Source organism: Puma concolor, chromosome B4 (assembly GCF_028749965.1).
Source record: "Puma concolor isolate L17-30 chromosome B4, mPumCon1.1.hap2, whole genome shotgun sequence".
Lineage (NCBI taxonomy): Eukaryota > Metazoa > Chordata > Mammalia > Carnivora > Felidae > Puma > Puma concolor.
This window is the reverse complement of record NC_141673.1, coordinates 130,642,986-130,669,224: the sequence shown is the minus strand read 5'-3', so window position 1 is coordinate 130,669,224 and position 26,239 is coordinate 130,642,986. Positions and strand designations below refer to the sequence as shown.

Here is a 26,239-nt window from a genome sequence, read left to right as displayed (position 1 = left end):
TGAAGCAGCACCACGCTTCTGGAAGGGGTGAGGTGAATATTCTTCAGAAAACACACCCAGAAGACAGAAGTAGAAGAAGACGCAAGTCTACAAGCCAGTGGGTGAGTCAGCAGGTCTGGGCTTGTGTGTGTCCCAGCTCTGCGACGCACTAGCCGCCGGGCCTTGGCAACGTGACACAAGGCCTCTCAGCCTCCGATTCCTCCCCTGAGATACAGGAACGGAAAGGGGACCTTCTTCACAAGTTGGGGGGAACCAATGAGAGAATGCCTCAGACATGCTGAGAGAGCTTAGGACACAACAGATGCTACATGAGCATTAGTTTTTGTACTCAACAGTGTTTCTGGCCTTCATGGGGAGTTGGCACGCCAATTGTACAAGAGGAAGGCTAGTTAGCGGGTAGGCAAGAGGCGGGCAAGGCTGGTGGGAGGCAGGTACTACCACTGCCCTGTCCATCAGGACACTGGGGGGGGGGGGGGGGTGGGGGTGAGGGGTGGGGAGGGAACCAGGGAGGGAGTGGCTTTTCACAGACTCCTGACAGAAGTTTCCCCTGTGCTACAGTTCACACAACCCTCACCAAAACATCATCCCCGTTTTCGCAGAAGAGGTCACTAGGACGTAGGGAGGCAGGGCTGGGATTCCAGCTGGGTGGCTCTGTTTGGTCCTCCTCACACCCGGAAGGAAACGGTAGGGGAGCAGGAACTTTCTTTCTTGGTCACTGCTGGGCTGCTGCAGTAGGAGAACCGTGTGGTGCGCAATCATATCTGCCTTTCACCCCTAGACTCTTCCCACATCCCGCGTGGATTAAAACGCAGGCCGCAGGAAGGGGGAGAAGGAGCCGAGGGGTTCTTCGGGTGAGCCACTGAAGAACAAGCATCGGTGAGCAAGGCAGGGGTGGTGGTGGAGGAGACAGGTGATTCGATGTCACCTGAGGCCCGACCCTCAGAGAGTATGGGGTGGGGTGGGTGGTGAAAAGCTGCCTATGAGGAAGAGGCCGGAGATCAGCAAGGCCACCTGAAGGATAGAGGGAACAGCATACGGGAGGGAGCCCTCACCTCAGGGCCAACTAGGTAATCCACCCAGGAAGCTCTCACCTCCAGTCTAATCAGCTGAAATGCTCTCTGTGCTCCACTGCCAGCCAATCAGATCAGCGCCCCAGGGAGCCTTCCTGGTTATTGCTGTCAACTGTATGTTTGCAGGAGACTAGACTGAAAACACAATCTTTCGGGTTGGGCTATTTATTTTTATTTTATTTTATTTTATTTTTTTACATTTGTTTACTTTTGATAGAGACAGAGCATAAGTGGGGGAGGGGCAGAGAGAGAAGGAGACCCAGAATCCGAAGCAGGCTCCAGGCTCCGAGCTGTCAGCCCAGAGCCCGACGCGGCGCTTGAACTCCAAAACCGCGAGATCATGACCTGAGCCCAAGCCGGACGCTTAACCGACTGAGCCACCCAGGCGCCCCTTGGCTCTTTACTATTATGTTTCAACCTGAATCCAAAGAATTTTGATAGAAACAGGTCACTAATAATTTAGGGATTAATTTAGATGGGGGAAGAGGGAAAAACCGGACCTCACAGAGGACCCTTCCTATCCATCCAGCCACAGCCAGAGAACCTGCCTGATGCGTTCAAGGCCAGAAAGTCGCTTTTGGTGCCTATCTGGGAATCTTCTGAGGGCGTTACTGATACCATGGGACCAGCGCCGCAGATGTTCCCGGCAGAGATGTGGTAAAAACCTGTCCCACGGCTCTGGAGGAACAGCCTCCCTCACTTTCTTACTTTCCAGCCGGGGGACACCTCACCCGGTGGGCAGCCAGTTGCCTGGGGCAGGATGTGGGGGTGGGGAACACCAGCTCCCCTCCAGCCGGCAAACACATGCACGGATATCCTCGTTCAGCTGCGATGGAGAATTTGCTCCAATCTTTCCAAAGACCCCGGGCCGCTCGGCACCGGATGTGAGTAACCATCCCCTGAAGAACACATTGTCAGGAACTGTGGCTCATCTCTTTTTTACACAGATGGGATCCTGACTAAGAGCCCCCTGATCTCGGGAGACAGAAGGGGTGCTTTCCTCTTTGAAAAGCGGGGAAATTTGAAACAGTCCCCCCCAGGAAGAAAGAAATCTGTTATCCTAAAAGGAAGGGAAGGAAAGGACAATCTGTCTTGTTTCAGTCTTCAAGGAAAAAGAAAATGAAGAAGCGTATTCCCAGCCGATCTGTTAAAAGCTGCGAGGCAAAGTTTTGGCTGACACCTCGGGAACAAATATGAGGGAGAGGTCTCAACTCTTCCTCGTGACGAACAGACAGGCATTTTCCTTATGAGTCCTCAGTTAGGAGTTCCTGACACAAAAGATGTCCTGAGAGGCCATGGGAAATGCTGTCACACTGCGGATTTTTCGGGTTAAACGTGTGATCTCTGGAGACCATCTCCAAGAATTAAAGGGGGTTTTTAATGTGAAAAACATATGCCTGGACAACTTCTCTTCGGGCTCAGCAATTATAGTCCACCTGAATGGGTAGTGGAATGGAAGCACCTGGGTGGCGGGTAGGGATCTCTGCGACAGTTTTACTGTGGGGCCGTTTCACTGCTCAGGGGCACTTTCGACGATGGGTGGAGAGGACAAATATAACGGGGGGGGGGGGGGCTGAATAGTTGACTATAAAAATTAGCAGCAGTATCTAATAAAAATATTAAGTTCGATATCCATTTCAAACTACTGTTTATGGGTAACTCACATGGTTCCCCCTTTCTCTTATATTGTGAAATGAGGGGCTTGATCTTTCCAGCTCCCAGACTCTAATTCCGCGGCGGAAATTCGAAAGCGCTGGGCTGAATGGGAACACAGCGATGCCTATGAGGGACCACAGGGGTATTTATTTTCCAGTGTTTAAAATTTCAGTGCTGTGCAGAGGAGCTTGCTTAGGTTATACGTGCTTACTCTGCTCGGGTTCTCTTTACTCTTTACTATTCTTTTGGTACTAATACCCAAGGGCAGAAAGAGATCACTGTAAATGACTTACTCAGGCTCTTTTCCCCTAACAGGCGGGCAGAAACGGACCACCGGTCTCCCTCCTTTCTCAGCTTTGACCCCGGCCCATCCCGCTCAAGCAAAGCCCAGACACAGCCATCCCACAGGACAGGTGTCACCCCTCACTGGTTGCCCGGTCCGGCGTGAGCACACCCTGGCAGAACCCCAGCCCTCTGGCAGGGCCTGTGTGGCTGTGCCCGCCTGCAGAGCACGGAGGCTATGGCCCAAATTAAAGCCCCTGGAATCCTCCAAAAGGAGGCAGGGAGGTGCTACCAGAGAACTTTAAGAGGCTGGAGAGAGACACAGGGAGGAGACAGAGTGAGAGCTAGAAAGAAAGGAAGACAAACAAGAAAAAAAAAAAAACCCCACACAAACCAAAAGACAATGTGATTTGTACCGGCGCGAGGCAATGTGTGTTGACCTGAATACAGCCGTGACCGTAAAGCTGGCTGACGCCTATCAGATCAGCTCTCTGTAGGGAGAGATGTCAGATAGCTGGCATCCTCATTGTTACATTAGTTATTAATAAACTTCCTGACAATGGAAGGAAGTGCCAGCACTCAGAGAATGAGAATGTGAGAACGGGTGAGTAATGCCTGTGGACGGATCCCAGGCAAAGCGAGGGCCCCGCGCTTCGCACATGTTTTCCCCCAGAACGGCGAGTGTCAGAGCTGGGGCATGATCGCAGGCGGCAGGGTTTGCCCCGGTGCTGTTTGTTTAAACCAAAGATCCCTCACCACATGCTTCGCAATCCTGCTGATCACAACGACAAAGAGGACTCAACTGCCAACTCATTAATCACCCAGCCCGGCTCCTATTTATAGACACAGCACATCCTTTTGTTTTGTAGCAAACGCGCGGCTTATGGCCCCTGGATTTTCAGTCAAGAAGCCAGTGCCAGTCTCCTTGTTTCATCTCAGAGGGGACACACAGTACGATCTTTTTGTCCGGGTGGTTAATGAGACAAGCCACGTGGGCCTGCAGAACACAAGGTATTTCCCAAGCAAGCTGTGCACCATTTTCTTTAAAAAGGCTGAGAGTCGCCGGAGCGGCTCTGTCAGTTAAGCATCTGACTTCCGATCAGGTCATGATCTCACGGTTCATGAGTTCAAGCCCCACATTAGGCTCTGTGCTGACAGCTCAGAACCTGGAGCCTGTTTGGGATGCTGTGTCTCCCTCTCTCTCTCTGCCCCTCCCCCACTCACACTCTGTCCCTCTCAAAAATAAATATTAAAAAAAAAACCTTTTTTTAAAGGCCGAGAGCACGGGGTGCCTGGGTGGCTCAACTTGTTGAACGTCTGACTTCATCTCAGGTCATGAGCTCACGGTTTGTGAGTTCGAGCCCCATGTTGGGATCTGTGGTGACACCTCAGAGCCTGGAACCTGCTTCGGATTCTGGGTCTCCTTCTTACTCTGCCCCTCCCCCACCTTGTGCACAGCATACCCTCTCCTCTCTCTTTCTCTAAAAAAAAAAAAAAAAAAAAAAAAAAAAAAAGGTTGAGGGCAAAACCAGGTCTCCCTTAGCCCCTACATGCCCCACTGACATCACTGACATCAGAATTGTTCCGTTCTGGCAAGTCGTCCCAACAATGCTTAGGACAAGCCTACGCGCTCTCCCACTTTTGGACGAGCTATGGAAAGGCTGTGCGTGTTCAGCTACCAGGACAAGTACAGCTGTTGTTTTCTTTGTTTTTTGTTTGGTTATTACATGTTCTGTCCCTCTCTAATCTTTTCTGAGATACCAAGAAATGGGGGAAGGGAAGAGAGGAACAAACCCCTTCGAAGTCCCGCAAAAAAGATGCCAGGCACTTTTTTTTTTCTTTTGAACTCTGAAAACATCATAACCGAGCGGTTTGAATTCATAGTTGTCCTCTGTAACTCTGTCTGAGCCTCTGCAAACGAGTTACCTGAAGCACCAATGAGCAAAAGCAATGGAGGAGAGGTGTTGGCGAATCTGGAGGGAACCCGCAGGCTCCCCCAGGACGGAGAGAAGAGTGCCCACAGCAGTCAGGCAGGGGGTTTACGCAGCGTCCAGCCACGCACGGCGTGTGATGAGGCCAAGATGGCACCCAGCTCGTGGAGGGCAGGGGGAGCGGGTCTGTCGGCCTGGCTTGGCAGCCTGAGCTGCCTCGACATCCCTTCTTGCAGGGGGACTCTGCGAAGACCTCACCATCTCTCAGCTGATGTATTCTGGGTACAAGGGTCCTCACATCCTTTTTGAGCCTGGTCCCCAGGGCCTTTCTGCAAATGAATTTGGGATATGGGTTCTATAACCTTCCTACAGTGTGAACTGCATTTGGTGTCCTAACACGTATATTCCTTTTATTCCAACACAGGTCTTGCCTCCTGGGCTTGGATGGTTCACTACCTCTAAGGGTCTCTCCTGGGGACAGGGGCCTATAGATCTTATGTGAGAGAGTCCTATGTATCATCACTGAAGAATTTGGGGTGGGGGGCTTAGCACTAAGCCTTAATAAATCATTTCAACTACGTGGACCTTTTTTTTTTTTTTTTAATACTAGCCCTGTAGCTCAGGGCATTAGCAAATGTAGACTTCCAACTTCTTTAATAAATAGCAATGACACGGCTTTGTTTCTTTAGCAACTCATACCTCAGATGCCAAGTACTGGACGTCAGTAATTTTAAAGGTATTTACACGCCTTTAAATAGGAAAACAGCCTTCAAAGTTACTAACAGCTTGGAAATATTTTCTCTGTTAACATCAACAAACAGTATGAAACACTTTGAGGAGAGGGGCTCTAGCTTTCTAAGTGTTGTGCATTGCACCAAGCAAGGTTTGGGAGCTAAAGAAAGAGCTCATCCCACAACAATATTACAGTGTTACAAGGGTCAGCTACACCACAATTTGGGCATAGATAAGAGTGAAACAGTGGATAGAAGACAGCAAGGATGAACAGTATTTGACAAATTTAATCTTTCAAGGTCTGAGGCCAGTAGATAAAAGTGATACAGTACATTCCGAAGGAGAGTATCAGTGGCGGGTATGTGACAGTTCTAGGCAAGGCCCAAGAAACCATGAGCTCCAGGAACACAGATGATCCTAGGGGCGCCTGGGTGGCTCAGTCGGTTAAACATCTGACTTCGGCACAGGTCACGATCTCAAGTTCATGGGTTTGAGCCCCGTGTCAGGCTCTGTGCTGACAGCTCAGAGCCTGGAGCCTGCTTCGGATTCTGTGTCTCCCCCGCTCTCTGCCCCTCCCCCGCTCACGTGCAGTCTCCCCAAAATGAATAAACATTAAAAAACTTTTTAAAAAAGGAACATAGATGATCCTTAAAATGGACCACGTGCAAGATTTTTACTACTGTTTTTCAGATTTTAATTTCAATAATCCTATACCACGGACATTGGTTTTGGCAATGATTTTTTGGATCTAATGCCAAAATCAAAGGTACCCGAAGTAAAAATGAACAAGGGGGATTACAGCAAACTAAAAAGCTTTTGCACAGTAAAGGAAACCATCAACACAACAAAAAGGCAACCTCCTGAATGGGGGAAGATATTTGCAAGTCATATAACTGATAAGGGGTTAATATCCAAAATACATAAAGAACTCCTACAACTCACCAGCAAAGAACCCACACAACCCAATTCACAAATAGGCAGAGGATCCGAACAGGCATTTTCCCAAAGACATGCAAATGGCCGACAAACACGTGAAAAGATACTCAACGTCACTCGTCGCCAGGGAACACAAAGCAAAACCACAGTGAGATACCACCTCACACCTGTCACAACGGCCAGAGTCAAAAAGACAAGAAACAACCGGTGTTGGCAACTGTGGAAAAAAAGGAACTCTCGTGCACTGTTGGTGGCAATGCCAACGGGTGCAGTCACTGCGGGAACAGTATGGATGTTCTTCCAAAATTTAAAAATAGAGCTACCATATGATCCGGTAATCCCAGTACTGGGTATTTATCTGGAGAGAATGAAAACACTAACTCAAAAAGATAGACCTATCCCTACATCCACGGCAGCGTTATTTACAACAAAATATGGCAACAACCCGTCCATGAAGGGATCAAGAAGATGTGGCATATCCGTACAATGGAATATTATTCAGCCTTAAAAAACGAAATCTCACCTTTTTGGGATAACCCAGATGGACCTTGAGGGCACAAGTATCGTATAATCTCACTTATATGTGGAACTTAAAAAAAAAAAAACAACACAAAAAACCCAGAACTGAATCTCATAGATACAGAGAGCAGATTGGTGGTTGACAGAGGCTGGGGTTCAGAAGGTACGTGTTTCTAGTTATAAGTCATGGAAATGTAATGTTACAAACATTTTTTTTTTGAATCGTGTTTGGAGTACCTACTGGATGTCAGGCCCTGAGCTAGAAGTAGAAAAAAGGATTTTCAAATGAGGACTCAATTCTCAAAATGTTTTTAAGGAATATTTATTAGAGCCCCCCCCCCTTTTTTTTTTTAAAGCAGGAGGCAATAGGTGAAGGAGGGAAACTAATTGATCAAATGGGATACTGGATTAGACACATCGTATTTTCTAAATGAGAAGTAGAATGTAGTGTCTGGCAAGTGTAATAAAAAGAGTGTTTAAAGTCAGGGCTGTCCTACAGGAGCAAGGCCCCATCCATCTGGGGGAACACATTTCTAAGGAGTTCTCGAGAAACAGGCAAGAGGTCACTGAAGGACAAAAAGAAACTAGTGGGAAACTAGCCAGCCGGGAGTTTTTGGAAGACAAAGAGACAGCAGGCGGGAATCCAAGTCGGGGAGGGGCAGAGACAGAATCCCAAGCAGGCTCTGCACTGTCCGTGCAGAGCCTGACCCAGGGCTCGAACCCATGAACCATGAGATCATGACCTGAGTTGAGACCAAGACTCAGATACTTAACCGACTGAGCCACCCAGGTGCCCCCCGGCTGTGGAGTTTTTTAAGCCAAGGGCTGGACGCCCTCACTGTGGGTGACGGGAAACACCCCCTTCCAGGTGGGGCTGCCGAGGGCTGGTCTCAGCTGAGGGCATCTGTTCTCGCACAAGACAGAGGGGCAGCGATCAGCACCCCCAGGGGGAAATGATGACCAGATTTGTGGACACCAGAAATTCCCTTTGTTAACTCATGGCCTATATTCTTTCCTTTTTGGAGTCTCTCCCTCCACTGTCTTCTTAAGTCACGGGAGGGAGGTGTCCCCACGGACCCTCAGCCTCAGCATGACATCAAGCACACTTCTTCAGGCTCCAGCTGGCAGGGCTGGGCAGAGTTTGATGCGCTGCCTGATCTGGTCCTGGGGCACGGCTCATACCTCCCGGTCTCATCCTCTCCCACCTTCCCCTCGCACAGTGGTGTGGCAGAGGGCAGGCAGGGAAAGGGCAGAGGAGTCAGTGCCCACGAACGGAGTCCCTCTGCAAGTGGGGAGGGCGAGGTCTTTGTGTCAGGAGCTCCCAAGTAGACTCCCTGACATGAAGCTATCACACATTTGAAAGTCACTTTTGTATCTTGGGGTAAAGATGCTTTATTTGCTACTGTACTATTTTGTTCTATTATGCTGGTGGCAGGGACACAGCTGAATTGCTTTCTCATCTGCAAAATCTGGATCTCATCTGCTGATGACAGAGTGATGTCAGTTCTATGTCAGGAGATTTGGGGCTCCCGGGCACAACCTGATCTGTGGCTGCGGTTACGTTACTGCCGTGGTGCCCCCACAGGCTCACAGATATGAGCGGCCAGAGAAGACGGCCCAAGACACAGGTCCGAAAGCGGGGATACCTGGGTTCTGTGTTCCAAAGCCACACTGTCACCTCAGGCTTCTAGCTCTTCTTCAGCAGGAAGAGTGGCTCTCAACGTGTGGTCCCCAGACCAGCCGCATCGGCATCTCTTAGGGATTTGTTAAAAATACAAATTCTCAGGCTCACCCCCGACCTACAGAATCAGACACCCTGGGACTGGAGCTCAGCTATCTGTGTTTGAACTGCCCTCCACGTGGTTCTTTTTTTTTTTTTTTCAACGTTTATTTATTTTTAGGACAGAGAGAGACAGAGCATGAACGGGGGAGAGAGAGAAGGAGACACAGAATCGGAAACAGGCTCCAGGCTCTGAGCCATCAGCCCAGAGCCCGATGCGGGGCTCGAACTCACGGACCGCGAGATCGTGACCTGGCCGAAGTCGGACGCTCAACCGACTGCGCCACCCAGGCGCCCCCCTCCACGTGGTTCTGATGCGCGTCGAAGTTTAAGAACTGAGCTGGAAGAATCCACTGTCCTTCTGGATAGAACCGTGCCAAATTCGCACAGACCCGGCTTTCCAAATGGCTAAGAAACTACAGCAGGGATGCACACCTCACGAAGCCTAAGGGATGGGTGGGGCTCATCTGTGGCTGGATGAGGATGACCGTGGGCAGATAAATCCAGGCTCAAAGCAGAGACTCTGGATTTTACCAGGGGTTAGAAGGGTCTAGAGCACAAACACAGGGACTGACTATGGCTCTGCCCTTTGCCACTCAGCAGGGGATTGAGAGTGGCCATAATTCGAGATGTGGGTCTTAGGTTTTGTAGGACCTTCTCTTAGATACAAGACAGCAGCATTTTTTACAGCTTTCACTGTAAAGCTGAAGGCCTCAGAAATTATCATCATTTGCCTCGCTGTACTGCTGAAAACATTTAGAAGAATCTGAGGCAGGGAGGGGTTTATGGTAAACCTATGGTGGCAGAAGTAGAGCCAGGCTTTGTGGGGCATGAAGCTTACATAATTTTAGTGGATTTACGGAAAAAAATGCAATTATTTACAACAGCCGAGATATGGAAGAACCTAGGTGCCCACTAATAGAGGACACTCAGGATTGATAAGATGGATAGAAAAGATGTGGTGTGTGTGTGTGTGTGTGTGTACATCACACAACATACACACACACAATGGAATATTACTCAGCCATAAAAAAGAATGAGATCTTGCCATTTACAACAACATGGATGGACCTGGGTATTATGGTAACTTAAAGAAATCAGACAGAGAAAGACAAATACCGTATGATTTCACCTCTTCGTGGAATCTACCAAACAAATGAATAAACAAACAACAAGCAGAAATAGACTGAGGGGCGCCTGGGTGGCTCAGTCAGTTAAGCATCTGACTTTAGCTCAGGTCACGATCTCATGTCTGTGAGTCTGAGCCCCTCTTCTGGCTCTGGGCTGACAGCTCAGAGCCTGGAGCCTGCTTCGGATTCTGTGTCTCCCTCTCTCTCTGCCCCTCCCCTGCTCATGCTCTGTCTCTCTCTCAAAAATAAATGAACATTACAAAAAAAAAGAAAGAAAGAAACAGACCCATTAATACAGAGAACTGGTGATTGTCAGAGGGGAGGGGGAAGGGCAAAATGGGAGAAGGAGGGTGGGAGACACAGGCTCCCAGGGATGGAATGAATAAGTCACAGGGAAGAAAGGTACAGCTTAGAGAACACAGTCAGTGACACCTTAACAGAGCTGCATGGTGACAGCTGGTAGCTACACTTGAGGTGAGCTCAAGAGATGGTGAAATCGCCATGTTACATACCTGAAACTAACATAACACTTACGTGGACTGCACTTCAAGATAAAAAAAAAAAAAAAAAATGCAAAACGTACTATGTTCACAAAACCACATGCCATGAGGACATGTGTGTGGCTGGGCCCTCCCAAACCCTCTGAAAGGCCTGGCCAGCGCGGGCCCCTGAGCTGAAGCTCCACCAGCCCCCCAGTAAATGGGCCTCTCGGTCCGGGAGGGGCACATCCTCCCCCTGGTCCTCCGGGTCAAGGCTCTGACTGGACTCTGCCGGCCTGGAGGCCGCCCAGACCCCTTCAGTTTTTTGCCCTTCTCCGTTTCCTCTTACTGCTGTTGTGTGCAGTCTTTAGACGGGGCTGTGGAAAGACCCTGGTGAACCAAGGAGTTGGTTCTTAGAAGGATATCGCTTTTCACGGCTCATTCTTATTTGTTTCTCTTTGAGACTATCTTCACTTCCAGTCTTTTACAACCCTGGAAGCACCAGGTGCAAAGACAAACAATGAAATAACGACAGGGGAAGGTATAGTAAAGGGGAACTGTGGTGAGGGGGAGAAGAATCTAGACAAAGCTGATGGAGGGAGGAGCCGAGATGTGGGCAGGCAGGATGCCTCTGTGAACCCATGAGCTCCGGCTGGCGTCCCCATCAGCAGGGTTCCGAGGAAGCAAGAGCAGCAGAGAAGTTATGGCTGAGTGTGACGGAGGGACAGCGGTACTGGGCACGGTGGGGGGGGTGGGGGTGGGTGGGCAGGGGGCGGGCTCGGTAAACAGCATCAGTGGGGGTGGGCATCAAAGAGAGGGGATGCACTAGAACAGAGGTGACACTAGGGACGCAATATTTACAGACAACTCCTAGAATGTTGGGGCAGAAAGAAATCTTAAAGGAAAAAAAAAAAGGAAGGAAGAAAGAAAGAAAAAATGACTCTGGAAGATGAGGGAGGGGCAAGACTTGTTGCTTTCCTCGAGGCTCCAAGGCAAGAGTACACTGTCCCCAAGAACAATCAGGCTTTGATCCTGTGGCCTGGGGAGTGACCTGCATTCAGCGTCTCCGAACAATGACCCCCTCCCTCCCGCTTCCTGCGCTCAGCAAACCTCCGCCTCTTCCTGTCACCGCGGCCAATGGCATCCCTACTCTGGCCATCAGCCGGTCCGAATTCACACGCAGAGCCAGTCTGTCCCTCTCGCATCCAATGACAAAATGACTTGCCCAGGGCTCTTAGAAACACACTTGGAATCAGACCCTGGGACTCCCAGTTGCAAAAGGTGCTTGACACTACGTGGCATTCTGTGACAGCAAGACTCTCCGAAGGCCTGGAGTTTCTGGCGTTCCAGAGTCCTGAGGAGTTCGCCTGAGAGCAGGGCGGAGGGTCACTCAGCACCACCAGCCTGCCTTCAGCCCCACTCCTTGGTAGAATTCTCCTTTAAGGGCACACAAGCACGCCCCCCCCCCCCCCCCGTCCTTGGACTTGACACTCCTGACCGTCAGCCATCGGCATTCAGAAGGCTCTGGAGGGTGCCCAAGAGGCTTCTGCGGCCGACGGTCCTTCCCACGCTGCCTGGTTCTGCTGCTTCGGATCTCCCCCCACCCTCTGGCACTCTGGGCGGTTTTCTCAGATTCCCGTTTGGCTCAAAACCTCGGTCTCACAACCGGAGCCAGCTCCCGGTGAGCCTGCCAAGCTGCCTCCTCCGCGGCTGCCACTGGCCGGCCTTGCCCGGAGCCTCGCTGGGCTGGGCGCCGCGCTTGGGTGAGCCTCCTCCACGCTCCCCGAGAGGCCCTGCCGTACCTGATGACAGGAGGCTCCCGCTGCTGCCGCTGATGATCTTCCCTTTGCTCCCCATGTTGGCCAGCTTGGAGGTCTTCAGCGTGCCGGTCTCGGTCAGGTCGATGGCGATCTCGCTCAGGCTGCGCGCGGCATGGATTTTAGACTAGAATGGAAAAGACAACCGGGCTGTGAAGAGGCGTTCACCTCTGGTGGAGAACGGCTACCGCTCGCCGGCTTGGGGTCCCGAAAGGTAGCACAGGAACTCGTTTCCCGGCTTCCAGCATTCTTAACGTTTGTGTTCCTCGGCCCCATCCCCAACCACTGACGCTCCCCGCGTGAGGTGGCTCTAGAGAGGACACGAGGGATGACGTTTCCCAAGCTCTGTCTTCCACGGGCTGTGCCGTGCAGTGCCTAGTGCAGGGGCTTTGATGCCACACAGACCCGGTCAGACTCCTGTGCGGGGAACGTTCCTTAATCTCACCAAACCTCTTTATTCCCACCTTATACAATGGGACGAACACCTCCCGCCTTTGCAGGTTCTGTTAGGGGCAAAGGACAGCAGGCACGTGAAGGCTGCCTGAGGCCGTGCCCTGGAACCCAGCTCTCGATAAAAGAGTACTGACTTCATTCTGTGTTTATTTAAAAAAAAAATTCCTTTTTACATTTATTTTTGAGAAACAGAGTGAGACAAAGCGTGAGCAGGGGAGGGGCAGAGAGACAGGGAGACACAGAATCAGAAGCAGGCTCCGGGCTCCGAGCTGTCAGCACAGAGCCCGACGCGGGGCTCGAACTCACGAACCACGAGATACCTAACTCTCCTCTCCAAAGTCTAGATTTTAGTTAACGCTCCACTCCACTGTGCTTATTAATTGGCCCGACTTGGCTGAACGTAACAGGTTGGAATAATTAGAAGAGAAGTCTGTAATCATAATTACATTCCTAAAAGTAACTGGTTTTCATTTAAACTGCCTTTTTTAGCTACTGCCTGCGGTCAGTGAAAATGGGGTGTGCATTTTCTACACGTGTTTGATCTTTTTTTTTCCTTCTTCAGGAAATCAGTTGTTGTGATAGTACGTCAGGCAACATGCTTTACTCACAGCACGAGCCTAACAAAAACAGTATCAATGCTGGGAGAACCCATACGTGTGCTGAGGTTTCTTTCCACGGCCGTCGGCTACAGCACATAAGCCGATGGTTTTCTTTTTTTTTTTTTTCTTTTTTTTTTTTTTTTAATTTTTTTTTCAACGTTTATTTATTTTTGGGACAGAGAGAGACAGAGCATGAACGGGGGAGGGGCAGAGAGAGAGGGAGACACAGAATCGGAAACAGGCTCCAGGCTCTGAACCATCAGCCCAGAGCCTGACGCGGGGCTCGAACTCCCGGACCGCGAGATCGTGACCTGGCTGAAGTCGGACGCTTAACCGACTGCGCCACCCAGGCGCCCCAAGCCGATGGTTTTCGAACTCGGTTTGGAACTTGGTTTTTCGGTCACTTAACGCGCATTTGCCCAACCACCCCCTCCGTGTGAGACCAAGTCTGTCCCCCAACAGGAGAAGCCAGCAGAGGCAGATGTGGGGACCGTGGAGGGGTCGGTACACATCATCCATTCTTCCTTATTGACCTTCTCTACCCGAGTCCCCTGCGCTGTCCAGCAAAGGCTATCACCCCGTGCCTTCGCCCTTCCTCTGGACTCCATACTGATTCGGACGCTGACGTCCGTGCCTTCCGAGAGCTGAGCGCTTTCCTCTTGTTAGAAGAGGAGAGTCTGAGGGACCAAGGAAACGCAGGAGTCTTGCTGTTTGCCAGCTATGAAGCATCATCCCATCGGTCCTTCCTTGACTGAGGTCTCCTTTCTGACCTCAACTCTTGTCCCCGCATTCAGAACCAGGCCACCTCCCTCAGGTCAGGGCCTCCTTGCTGATGACCTAATCGCGGCCACCAGGACCCCGCAGTGCTCCGGCTTGCAGCAGAAGCAGGAAGCACCTTTCACTTCACATGGACAAGGCAGGCATGTCCACAGGGTGTATTTGGTTGAGCTTTACCCTCTGAGCAAGCCGAGGAAGCACACCCATCACCGTCTTTAGCAGCCCTCTCCACGAACGCCCACGCTTTAATAAAAAGAACTGAGGACGCTTGCAGTTATGTAATGACTCACGGAGACGCGGACCAACTCAGCATGATGCGAAGGGGCCCAGAGTCTCAAGTCAGAAAGATCTGGACTGGAATCTTGGCCCTGGCCAGGTAACCATTGTTTGACCATGATCTTCAACCTGGCTGAGGCTCAGATCCCTGTTTATAAAATGAAGCCCTTAAAACCCATGTGGTGGAGTTGTGATAAGGACTCAATTAGATAATATACATAAAGGCCACTGGAATGGAAATAGGAATGGGATACAAATCATGACCTGGAGGCAATTTGCTAAATGAGGGGAGATTGATGGCTCAACCTGGGATTTGGGGGATCTCATTAACCACATGCCAGACCTATCCCCACCCACTTCCAATCCTGCCACTGATCAGTGTCAGAGGCAAAAACCAAAATATGGAAAAGGGAGCAACAGATATCCTTTCCCAAGGGAGATCAGATCCTTAGAAGCTTTAGGAAATTATTGGCTTCTCTCTGAATGGAAATATCACAATGACCAAACAGACCCAGTGGAGAGAGCACACACTAAGAGGAATGCGTACGGATTGGGAGATTGTATTCTGGCAAAGTCAAGTCTTTGGGACATCCCAGAAGAGCCTCCAAAATTCTGGACATACTACTTTGGGGGCCTTGCCCCACCAAGTTTTATTACTGATATCCCACGAGCAAGGTTTAATGGTCCCCTACCAAGCTTTCACCCTGCTTTTGATCTAGATGGAATGAAGAACAGAGGACAGATTAGAAAAAAAAACAAAACTCTTGGGGCATCTGGGTGGCTCAGTCGGTTAAGCATCCGACTTCGGCTCAGGTCATGATCTCGCGGTCCGTGAGTTCGAGCCCCGCGTCGGGCTCTGTGCTGACCGCTCAGAGCCTGGAGCCTGTTTCAGATTCTGTGTCTCCCTGTCTCTCTGACCCTCCCCTGTTCATGCTGTCTCTCCCTGTCTCAAAAATAAATAAATGTTGGGGCACCTGGGTGGCTCGGTTGGTTAAGCGTCCGACTTCGGTTCGGGTCATGATCTCAAGGTCTGTGAGTTCAAGCCCCGCGTCAGGCTCTGTGCTGGCCACTCAGAGCCTGGAGCCTGTTTCGGATTTTGTGTCTCCCTCTCTCTCTGCCCCTCCCCTGTTCACGCTCTGTCTCTGTCTCAAAAATAAATAAACGTTAAAAAAAATATTTTTTTTAAATAAATGTTAAAAAAAAAAGAAAAAAAAACAGAAAAAAAAACAAAAAAAACCCAACGACTGAAGGGGAGGAACCATGTCCGGACTAGAGGGCAACTTGACGAGTCCCTGCTTGGAGTTCAGAGGCATAGGGTCTAATGTTTATGCTCCACAATCTGAACTTTCAAGTATCTTCCTCTGATATCTACAAGACAGTCCTCAGCTCTGGGCTTCAGAGGTTGCCAGGATCCAGAAAGGACAACATTCCTCATCTTGGGGGTCGGCACACAGAAGTTACCAGGTGTGGCTGGTCCCTGTACAGCCTCTCACTCTGAATGAGCCATACGAAACCAAGCAACATAGGCTCTTTCTGCTCCGTCTCTGGAGATAGAGGGAGCATGTGTGTGTGTGCACGTGCGAGAGATGTTCTTACATGATTTGCACAAGGATCCTGAAAGAAGAAAATACCAGCACCAGGGAAGAACCGGAGACTTCTTGGCCACCCTCCCCTGCTGACTCAAACCACTAGACCACGCTTGTCTCCGGGGCTGATAAGCATCACTTGGGAGGCCTGGGCTTTGCAGAAGCACTTCGGAGAAAGGATTGGCTGGCCTGGCCCGACTCACTAGGGTGTGAAGCAATGGCCAGTGTGCCAGCCAACACGGGCTGCTCAGAAATATTTGGAAACTCTTCCCAGGCGTGTCAGCCGTCACTCACCGGAGATCGTTCTGCCCACCGGAGACGCATCACATCACCCTTGTACAGAGAACAGCATTCCAGAAACGAAAGGTGGTGTAATTCCGGAGGGGAATTTTATCATCTCTGATTTAATCTGGGAAACTTTTAGAGAATTTAACCTTTACACAAGTGTTGGCCAGGGGATACTGTGTTGGATTAACGATGATAATGATAAAAATACCCATCTCCAAAAGCGGTTTCACACACATTGTGTCATGGGGCCAATCAATAATTTCCGTGAGTAATTTCCTTCCTTGTTCTCTCATCGGGGAGGCAAAGCAGGTACAGTGAGACACTTGCCTAGGGTCAGAGATCTGGAAATGGAGTCCCTGGACCTCCTTGTGGAGTTTATTCCTCACCTGCCACTGTGGGTTGAGGACTTGGTTCCTACGAGAAACGGGAGGGCTCTGGAGCATCTGTGAGGAAGCAGAGCTGACTGGGGGGAAAGTTCTCCCGCTCCCGGGCCAACGTGTACTTCCTTCCGTCCCCCAGGGGTCACTGAGATGGACAGCTGAAATTCCCCTATTGCGTGGGCACCTGGTTTGGCCTTTTAAAGGATACTTGCTGCTAATAAATGAACTTTGAGACTAACTTTTTCCAGTTTACTTGTTGCTTCAGAGGGCTGACCTGTTAGCCTGGCAAAGAAGGCTTCTCCAACTGCAGAGGAAGACCATCTTTGACAGGGGGGATGAAGAACCCTAAGAACCGGCCTCTTGGGGCACCTCATGGCAGGGGGTTCAGTTGTTTAAGCGTCTGACTCTTGATTTCAGCTCAGGTCATGATGTCTCCATTTGGGGGATCGAGCCCCATGCTGGGCTCTGTACTGACTGTGCAGAGCCTGCTTGGGATTCTCTCTCTGCCCCTTCCCTGCTCAGGTGTGCACTCCCTTTCTCTCAAAATAAATAAACATTAAAAAAAGAAAAAAGAAAAAAAAAAAAAGAACCTGCTTCTTGAGTTACTCAAGAGACCCTCAATGCAAAAAACCAGCACAGGGTAGAACAGCTCAAACAGCTAATGTACTAACCTCAGGGGGAAATACACTTTGTCTTTTCTCCTTTCAAAATTGTGCTACTGGTGTGTGGGGGGGGTCTGCCCCCAAGAGGCATCAGTGGTGGGGTTCAGGAGGGTTGCCAAGGTCTCCACCCCTCACCACCCATTCCCGAACAACGCAGAGGATGGAATCAATGTTTTAAGGTTCTGACCTCTAACTCTTGCAACCAGAGGGCATAATGTGGACACCCACCCACTGTCTCAAGCTAAAGCATGAGTCAAAATGCTTTGGCCCGGTTTCTTTTGATCTAATTGGGCTTCAAATCCCTGTGCCAATGTCCATCATCACCAGGAAAGCTGTGGAATGCTCCCATTATGCCTAACAACAACAAAAAACACTCTACTCTGTGCCCATCCACCCCAGAAAATGACCAAAAAAGGGGTCAGGAAGACTTCGCAGAGGAGAAAAACGTGTTATGAAGGACAAAGTGACAGCCTGGCAGGAAGGGCCCTGATTTGAAACTGATTTATGAGCTGAGAGATTGTTTCCTTTTCTCCTCTTTTCTTACTATCTTTCTCCTCCCTCCCACTTGGCCCCAGGTCTCTCCGGCTACTCCTCCGCCCATGCCAGGGAAAGAACAACGCCACCCAGACAGGAAGTAAGACAGAAGAGGAAGCCGTCAGGATCCAAGAGGGCTCCGATCTGCTGAATCTTGGGCCCAGTAAGGCCAGAGTCCGGCCACCTCCACACCCACGGAGGACCCACATGATGGGACAAAACGTCCCAGGGGCCAAGGCTGGATCTCCCTCGATAGTTCTGCATCGCCTCTGCCAAGCCAGCAGGATTCTGGAAAGGGGCAAGACCCGTCTAGATGGGGCTCTTGACCAGAGGGCTAATGAAGGAGAATGGCTTGTGGAGGGAAGGCAAGGCAGCATGGCAGGCAGAGGCAGTAGAGGAAGAGGGGGCCGAGTGTTGATAGAAGCTGTGTGTGAACCAAGGAGACGTCACTCTCCCACCCGCCAGAAAATGCACCTGTGTGTCCGCACTGGGGCTGGGTCAAACCTCCCTCGGAGGATGGCTGTTTACCAAGGCCTGAGGCTCTAGGTCTACTTTAGGGAAATGGCTGGGTGGTTTTTTTTTTTTTTTTTAATGTTTCCAGTTCTTTTTTTTTTTTTTAAAAAGGAACTGGCAGTTGGAAAAGCCTGGAGGGTTTTCACAGCAATTATCCTAAACAGTTAGATGGTGTCTATTAATTGCAAACGGGTTGCTTTTTTTTTTTTTTTTCTCTCTCAAAAAGGAAACAATATGCCACTGTTGAAACACCATAAAGGGCTTGACAGCTCGTTCCTAGGAGAGGTTTCTGAAGTTCGAAAGCACGCTTGGAATTCCTCAAAAGGGCCCTACCTGGCTGCAGTAAAGGGCCAGAGCCCCTGACCACGGCACGGGACGTACCCTCTGGAAGAGCCTGTCTCCTTCCTCCCTCCTGTAACTCTACAAGGCAGGTCTGTACCTGTGCACCTCTCGGGGTGGGGGACACGGTGCCGCCCCCACCCGTCGAATTCCTGAGCCCTAAATTAGGAGACCCAGACTCAGGCCCTAGTGCAACCCTCAGGCAAGCTTCCCTCTTGGTAGAAAGGTCTGGTCTTTGCAAAGTGCCTCCCAGTCCCTGACTTACCTTACTCTGCTTTCTGTCCAGATAGAACTGGTGCTGGCTAATGGCCATAGCCCAGATGGACTTGATCAATGCTGGACATGCGTACCATGTATGTACCGCGATGCCACTGTGTCCAAACGTCCTCCTGGTCACTGAAGCCCTGTGACAGCAAGAATCAGAAGGTTCAGGCATGTTTATGATGAGGGACTCCGCTGATCCGTCGAAAGCTTTTACCAAGAACCCTGTGGGAACTAAACGCCCTGGCATAAAGGGGACATATGAACACACATGCCAGCATGTACACACACACACACACACACACAACACACACACACACACACACAGGAAACTAGATAGCAAAGTCCAGCTTTTCAATGTAATCAAAATTGTATATATATAAGGTGTACAACAGGATTTGACATACACAGTGAAATGATTCCTACGGTCAAGCTAATGATCATTCTTCACATAGTTGTGTCACAAGAGCACTGGAGATCTACTCTTAGCTCACGTCCATTATTCAGTGCACATCATTAACTACAGTCCTTGTGCTCTACCTTCGATCTGTAGGCTTATTCGTCCTACCCAACTGCAGCTTTGTACCTCTGACCAACACTCCCTACTTCCTCTCTTCCCTGGCCCAGGTAACCACCCTTCTAGTCTATGCTTCCACTTTTTTTTTTTTTTAATGTTTATTCGTGTTTGAGAGAGAGAGCATGAGCAGGGGTAAAGCAGAGAAGAGAGAGGACAGAGATCTGAAGCGGGCTCTGCACGGACAGCAGCGAGCCTGACACGGGGCTCGAACTCACGAACCGTGAGATCAGGACCTGAGCTCAAGTGGGACATTCAACCCACTGAGCCACCCAGGAGCCCCTACTATTTGACTTTTGGGATTCCACATATTCATGAGATCACCCAGTTCCTTCCTTTCTGTGTCTGGCTTATTTCACTTGAACATAATGTCCTCCAGGTATATCCACATTGTTGCAAATGGCAGGGCTCCATTCTTTCCCGTGGCTGAATAATATTCCGTTGTATTTATACACACACCACAATTTCTGTATCCTTTCATCCCTCAATGAACACTTAGGTTATGTCCATATTTTGGCTATCACGAATAATGTTAATCTTTTGATTTACTGGCTCCTTAGGGTTCAGAATCCATTCAAGCTTCTGTCTTGTCTGGGATAAGATGGGTCATTCTAGGTCACTGGATGGTCCTTTTTGAGCTTCAGCTCTTGGCACTGGGTCAACACAAACTTCAGGAACAGGAAGAGCCTTTGACAATGTCCTTTAGTAAACAGCAGGCAATGCTGCCTATGGTGAAGGATAAGTCAATTCTGTTCTAATCACCACCACCACAGGCCACAGCCTGTGGGAAGTCCCGAAGGAGTCCAGACTTCTTACACTGCTCTAACTCCGTGTTCCTTGAGAGAGTGGTTATCAATCTCAAATTTATTCACAGGGCAGACAGGGTATACAGAATCAGGAGATGGAAGGCAGAATGGAGTCGAGCCAATCTTCTCCACTACTCCCCCTCCACACCCGTTTACGTAGGAGATAGGGCCTATCTGTGTATGGAGCAGACAGAGGCAAGTAGACTTTAAAAATAAAACACGAGGGGCACATGGATGGCTTAGTCGGTTAAGCGTCCAATTTGGGCTTAGGTCACGATCTCACGGTTCATAAGTTCGAGTCCCCCCACCAGGCTCTCTGCTGTCAACACAGAGCCAGTTTTGGATCCTCTGTCCCTCTCTCTCCCCGCCCCTCCCCTGCGCTCTCTCTCTCTCAAAATAAACACTAAAAAAAGCCAAACCAAACCAAAACAAAAGTGGGAAACATGGGTCCCAAAGGAATTCACATCAATGGTGTAGGGAGGAAAAAAAAAGGGTTATAGGATGCTTTCAGTGAAGTGTGTCCCTTAGGCAGATGGTTTGGCAAATGAAATCTGAGAACATGTGTTTGCATGCACGTGTGTGTGTGGGTGTGTGCAAGGCAAGGTGCTGGGGTGGGGCCTGGGGTTCCCCACGTGAACATAAGAAAAAAGCGTGTTCTCAAGTTTAAGGTGTCTAATTTGGAAGATTTTCCCTGCAAGACAATTTAGAGCTGCTCCCATCATGGAAAAGGAGCCGGTGACAGAGTGGGAAGGAATGCCCCACAGATCCCTGTAGAAATAAGAAGAAACCATGATGGGAACCTTCCACTTCGGCTTCTATGCCAATGGCTGCTCCTGGGACCCAGTACGATCCTTTCTCCCAGAAAAGCGGAGTTAGAAAGGACGAGGGACTGGAGGCATGTCTGAGTGCAAGCATGAGAGTCGCAGGGGCCAAATGCTCGTGTGTTTCAGGGAAGGCAGGGGAGGAAGGGTCCAGGAGGCTCGCCAGGTCTGGGAGGTGCTGTACAAACAGCGCATCAGACCCGGAGTTTTCTCCTGCTCCATTATTAACATATCTCTTCTCCGCATCTCTCCCTTCAGGCTCTTCCCACCACACTGACTTTTCTGTTTTGCCTAAACCTTAGAAACGGAATATTTGCCAAGAACCAGAGAACCAATGTGGGTATCGAGCTGGGGGTGCGTGTCCGGGAGCACATGTCATGCATCCCCTTCTGTGGTCCACGCTGGGCCCATCGACTCAGGACGCGCCCTCTGCCTGGGGTGATTCCCGGTCCCTGTCTGGGTCCCACCCTCTTCACCACAGGATTCTTTTCCTTACTTGCCATCCCAGCCCTTCACCTCTGGTTCCCTTCCTGGCTGTGACCGCCTCAATGCACAGTCCATCAGACTCCTGTTCCCTGCTCCAAATACCTGTGGCAACAGCAGCGGGCGAGGCATTTAAGATAAGGAGCGCCCTGTGGGCCCTGGGAAGACCATTTGCTGTCCTAGGAGGCAGGAGGCGGCTGAGAGCCTTTGCTCTGCCATGAAACCCAGTAGCTAACAACCCACGGCAATCCCCTAGGTTTGCACCAGTGTCCATCTGGAAAAGGGGTCCTTAAAGCTGCAGTCAGCTTGGGTTTCCACCTCTGACATCAACGTAGACACCTCCCTGGCCACCCCCTCCCTGTCTGCCTCTAGGGTGGAGGACGGCTGTTTCTCTCCGGGAGAGGTGATCACACTCCTGCTTCCAATGCCTCCCTTCCCTCCTCTCTCTTAAGAACCTGAGAGGTTCAGCTCAGAACCTCTCCTGACCAGGCTGGCTTCTCCACTCTCAGTATTTAGGGCCTGTGCCATTCAGCACTCAATTGCCAGTATTTTGTATAGAGCGGAGTGGTAATGCCTGGGAGTCTTAGAGCCAGACTCCCCGGGTTCAAGTCCTTCCTCCACCACTTACCGGCTTTTTGTAACCTAGGCCAGGTTATTTTGTTTCTTTTGTGCCTCAGTTTACCACAGGTACAACAGGAAACTAGCAATACCCATTTCCTGGGTTTACAGTGAAGACACTACGAGATAATGTGTCCAAGTCTTTAGAACAGTGCCTGCCCATAAACAAGAAATACCCAGTTCTCTTGCCTTTCTCCCCAGCCGTGCTAACCTTTCTGGACACTGCCTCAGGGCCAAGGACCTCTTTCTGTAGCCCAGAATGTCTGAAACAGGCTAAAAGCTCATGATAATTATGTGTGAAGTTTGGACCCTTTGCTTTATCTTGGGCCTTAGGAAAGGGAGGGGAATTTAGCATTGTATCACGGACAGGGTGACAAACAGGGAAAACACACATGCACAGATGTGTCTGAGGTGCGTGAGTTAGCAAAATTCCCAACAACAGAGGACAGGCATGGACAGTGTGCACAGCCCCTTAGATGACCCAGTCCCTAGTTTTCGTCCTGTCGGACAGCCCCTCTCTGCATGGGACCCACTGTGGCAACATTCGGTTCACTCTTTTCAGACACAGAAGGGTGAGGGGGGAGAGAACCTAAGACTGGTCTGATACAGTTCACCCGGAAAAGCAGCAGCGAGTTCCTTCTTGGGGGGAGGCCTGTTCTCAGCGTCTGTCCCTCCCCCACGTGGCCTGCTCGGCAGAGGCAGGGTCCGGGGGACACTTCGCATCACCTGACTGTGCAGACTGGCTAAGATGTTCTCCATCTGCTGGTCTTGTGGAGAAGGTGGGGGCATGGGCTGAGCTGCTTCCCTCCAAGGGAGTGGCTGCTTCAGGCAGATTACACGGTGGGGCGGAGAGGCATGTTCCCCTTGCTGGGTTATCGCTGGTGGCAAGGGCTGAGACACAGCACAAGCTCAGCCCTCTGACTTAGGTGTGGGGGGGGGGGGGGGTGGCAGCGTCTCGTTCTGAGAACTGTCTGGGCGCAAAGTGGCCTGTTTTGGGTGCTCAGAAGCCATGTGCGAGCGGAGCCGGGGCCAACCCTCTTCGGCTGGCCAAGGCTGGGGTAGCTATCGCTGGTGCCCAAAAGCCCAGTTTGCACCTTTACAGAGTCTGACCTTTCCACCGTCTTCCTGGAGACCCCTTCTTGTAAACCCATCTTGGGACCTATTAAAAGCAATTTATCCTTGGGTGTCAGGCCTGTTTTGGGGGAATTCTGGGCTGCCTCGAAGTCCAGCACTGCCAGCAGACAAAGAGAGGAAGAGCGGCCGGTACGTGCTGCCCGAGAACCTTCCACGCAGGGGCTTGCTGCATTCCAAACGGGGACCCTATTGTTTGGCATCTGAGAGCACTGATTTTTCTCCACTGGTGCTCCCTGGGACACAACGTGGGGTGGGGAGAAACAGAACTGTGTTTCTTTCACATCCACCCACCACACTGACACCCTGAAACCACAGCTCGTGGAGTCAGTTAACACAGCTCCCTTGGGTACAAATCCCTTTTGGTGCTATCTTCCCAGAAACACTCTCAGAAGCTCTGAACGAGCCATCCATCCCCTCTTCCTTCGGCAAGACCTCTCTAGAAGGACCCAGCCCAATGCCCCGTGTAATGTGGTGCGTGTTACCGAGTGTCACCCACCTTCCCTAAAACTCCCCGGCATGAGCAGGGACAACTCCACACGTATGCACACCGCACACGTGCAGCCAGGTGCCACGACCACCCAACTGCCAATTTCTCTCACGCGTGCGCACGCACACCCAACGCACACTCGAATCCACCGCATCCATCAACACGTTGAGCACAAAACAAAGCTTCACTGTCAGCTGTGACGATACTCCCCGCGGTCAACCGTCCCCTCCCCCCCTCCCCCAAATGAACAATGACAGCACAAAAATCGTCAGGTCAATAACACGCCGGGTGGACCACGCGCTCCCGGAAGGAAAGGACTCTTCTAGCTTACCTGCGGGGGTCATGAACTTCCACGGAAAACTTCTTTTCTCTGAAATACAGGTTTTCCAACTGCCTCCATTGGAAGATCTGGACAGAAAACAATGCGGTTTACGTTCAGAAGCGGTTGGCTCCGGGCGGGCGGTAGTCCTCTCTTTGCTGAACTTCTACAGCTGGCAGCTTCCTTATCAACGCTGAGACCACACAGTTTGCACCTCCTCCGTCTCTTGCTACACACCCCCGCACGCTCGTGTGCGCGCGCGCGCGCACACACACACACACACACAGAGGCTGCTCTCCAAATTCAAAAGCGGTTAACGTGGGTGTGGATTTTCCTGCAGGTTTCTCAACAGGAACAAAACAAGTTCTTTTCAAGTTGTTCCCCTCTGCTTTGCCCTTTGTTGCGGGATCCACGACCCTTCCGGCGCCGCAGACTTTTCCCTCCACGGGGAGGGGAGCCGAGCGCGAGCGCTGGGAGGGAGGGCTGCGGAGGGAGAGCAGGGGAGCTCTCACAGGGGAGCGGGGGCCATCTGCGCGCGGCGCCGAGCTGAGCCCTCTCCCTCCAGTGCTGAAATGGGAAGGCGGTCAAATTCCCAGCCTCCCATCGGGACTCCACTTCCTGCCCACTAATGTGTAAGAGCTCGGACTCGCCCTGGTGAGTCGGCTCCGGGAAGCTTCTCTGCGAAGGGCGGGGGCCGCTGGAACCTTATTTCAGGGGTAGGCGACTCGACTGGAGATAAGAGCCTGTCAAGCCCCTGCTTCTTCCCGCGGCACAAAGAAACTCCAGAGTCCCGCTGCCGGCGGGAGGCTGCAGCCAGCGGCCCGCGGCCACGGCCAAGGGAGAGGCCAAGTACAGTTAGGGCAGTTTTGAAAAGTGGGAGGGAGAGAGCGCCCGCCGCTGCCCTCAGGCCCTGGCGGGCACGACTCTGACTCCTTCCACCGGAGAGGAGGGGGCCCTGTTAACTAAGCAGCGGACTACATGGTCTGGGAGTAATTAGGGCAGCACTGTTCTGGAAGGCGTTCCTTTCATCAGGAGAAAAAGTGAACGGTGGACCGTGTCACAAGAGGTTAAAGTTACGCGCACACGCATTTATATTTACGTTATTGATGCTTACATTCGATGCCTCTACTGCAGCTGCTTCTATACAGTTAGAGGTTGAGTGGATTTTGCCCACAGAAGGGTAGATCAGGAATCCTGGGAGTGGCTGATTCCTCCCTGGGGTCGTCCCTTTGCCCAATGCATGGAGGCCTAGGTTTTTTAGGGTCTCACCCTCCACCTAGCGTCCTCTGAGTCTGAGCCGAGGCTCCTGATGCTCCCTGACCTGCTCACATTTTCTCCTCCTTAAAAATGTGACCGCAATTTCCCAGTGCTCCCTCAGCCCTGCCTCCCCAGACCCAGACATGCCAGCTAGTCAGGGCTTGGCCAAAGGACTCCACCCCTTTGTCAGACTGGGCTGGGGAAAAAAAAAAAAAAAAAGGTTTCTAGAATGGCCGCATTCTTTTCTCTCCACGACCTGCACTGCCGAACTGTACCATTATTTTGTGTGCACAATAGGGAGGAGGGCCTCTCCTCTTACTACTCTTTGGTCCACAGCTCAAAGAACATTTCACTCTGAAGCCCAAGGAAAACCGTACTTCTTTTTCCTTTAGTGTCAGTTCAAGCGAGTAGAGAGACATTTCAAGGAAAGCAAGTGACCCAGAGCCCTACCTTGGCTCAGACGGCTTTGCGCGAGGTCACAGAGGAAAAGGCACCTGAGTAGAGCCCGCTATTCAAGTCACAGATCTGAGTCTCACTCTGCTATTGGATGCTCTGCTAACAAGCTCGGTGAAACACCTGAAGTTCCTCTCTGCCCACCCTCCCCCTGCCTTCCCGTTGTTCGACATTTATAGACATACCGCCTGAACTTACCCAGAGGATTCAAAAGCACCAGAACTCACAGATCCCGGACACGGACCTCCTGATCTGGAGCTAGTACACAGGACAAAGTGGCCAGGCAT

The 26,239-nt window shown here is 51.0% G+C and overlaps 1 protein-coding gene across 10 annotated transcripts in view; it reads right to left on the bottom strand.

Annotated features, from left to right (window-relative positions):
* FRMD4A (FERM domain containing 4A) overlaps positions 1-26,239 on the bottom strand; it is a 612,063-nt gene that overhangs the window by 40,486 nt on the left and 545,338 nt on the right. For all 10 annotated transcript variants that reach the window (XM_086714883.1, XM_086714885.1, XM_086714889.1 and 7 more), the window contains 3 exons: positions 24,255-24,331; positions 19,005-19,143; positions 12,318-12,459 (listed from right to left, as the gene is read on the bottom strand). In XM_086714883.1, the coding sequence (XP_086571009.1) occupies positions 12,318-12,459; positions 19,005-19,143; positions 24,255-24,331 (358 nt within the window). The remainder of the gene's footprint in view (positions 1-12,317; positions 12,460-19,004; positions 19,144-24,254; positions 24,332-26,239) is intronic.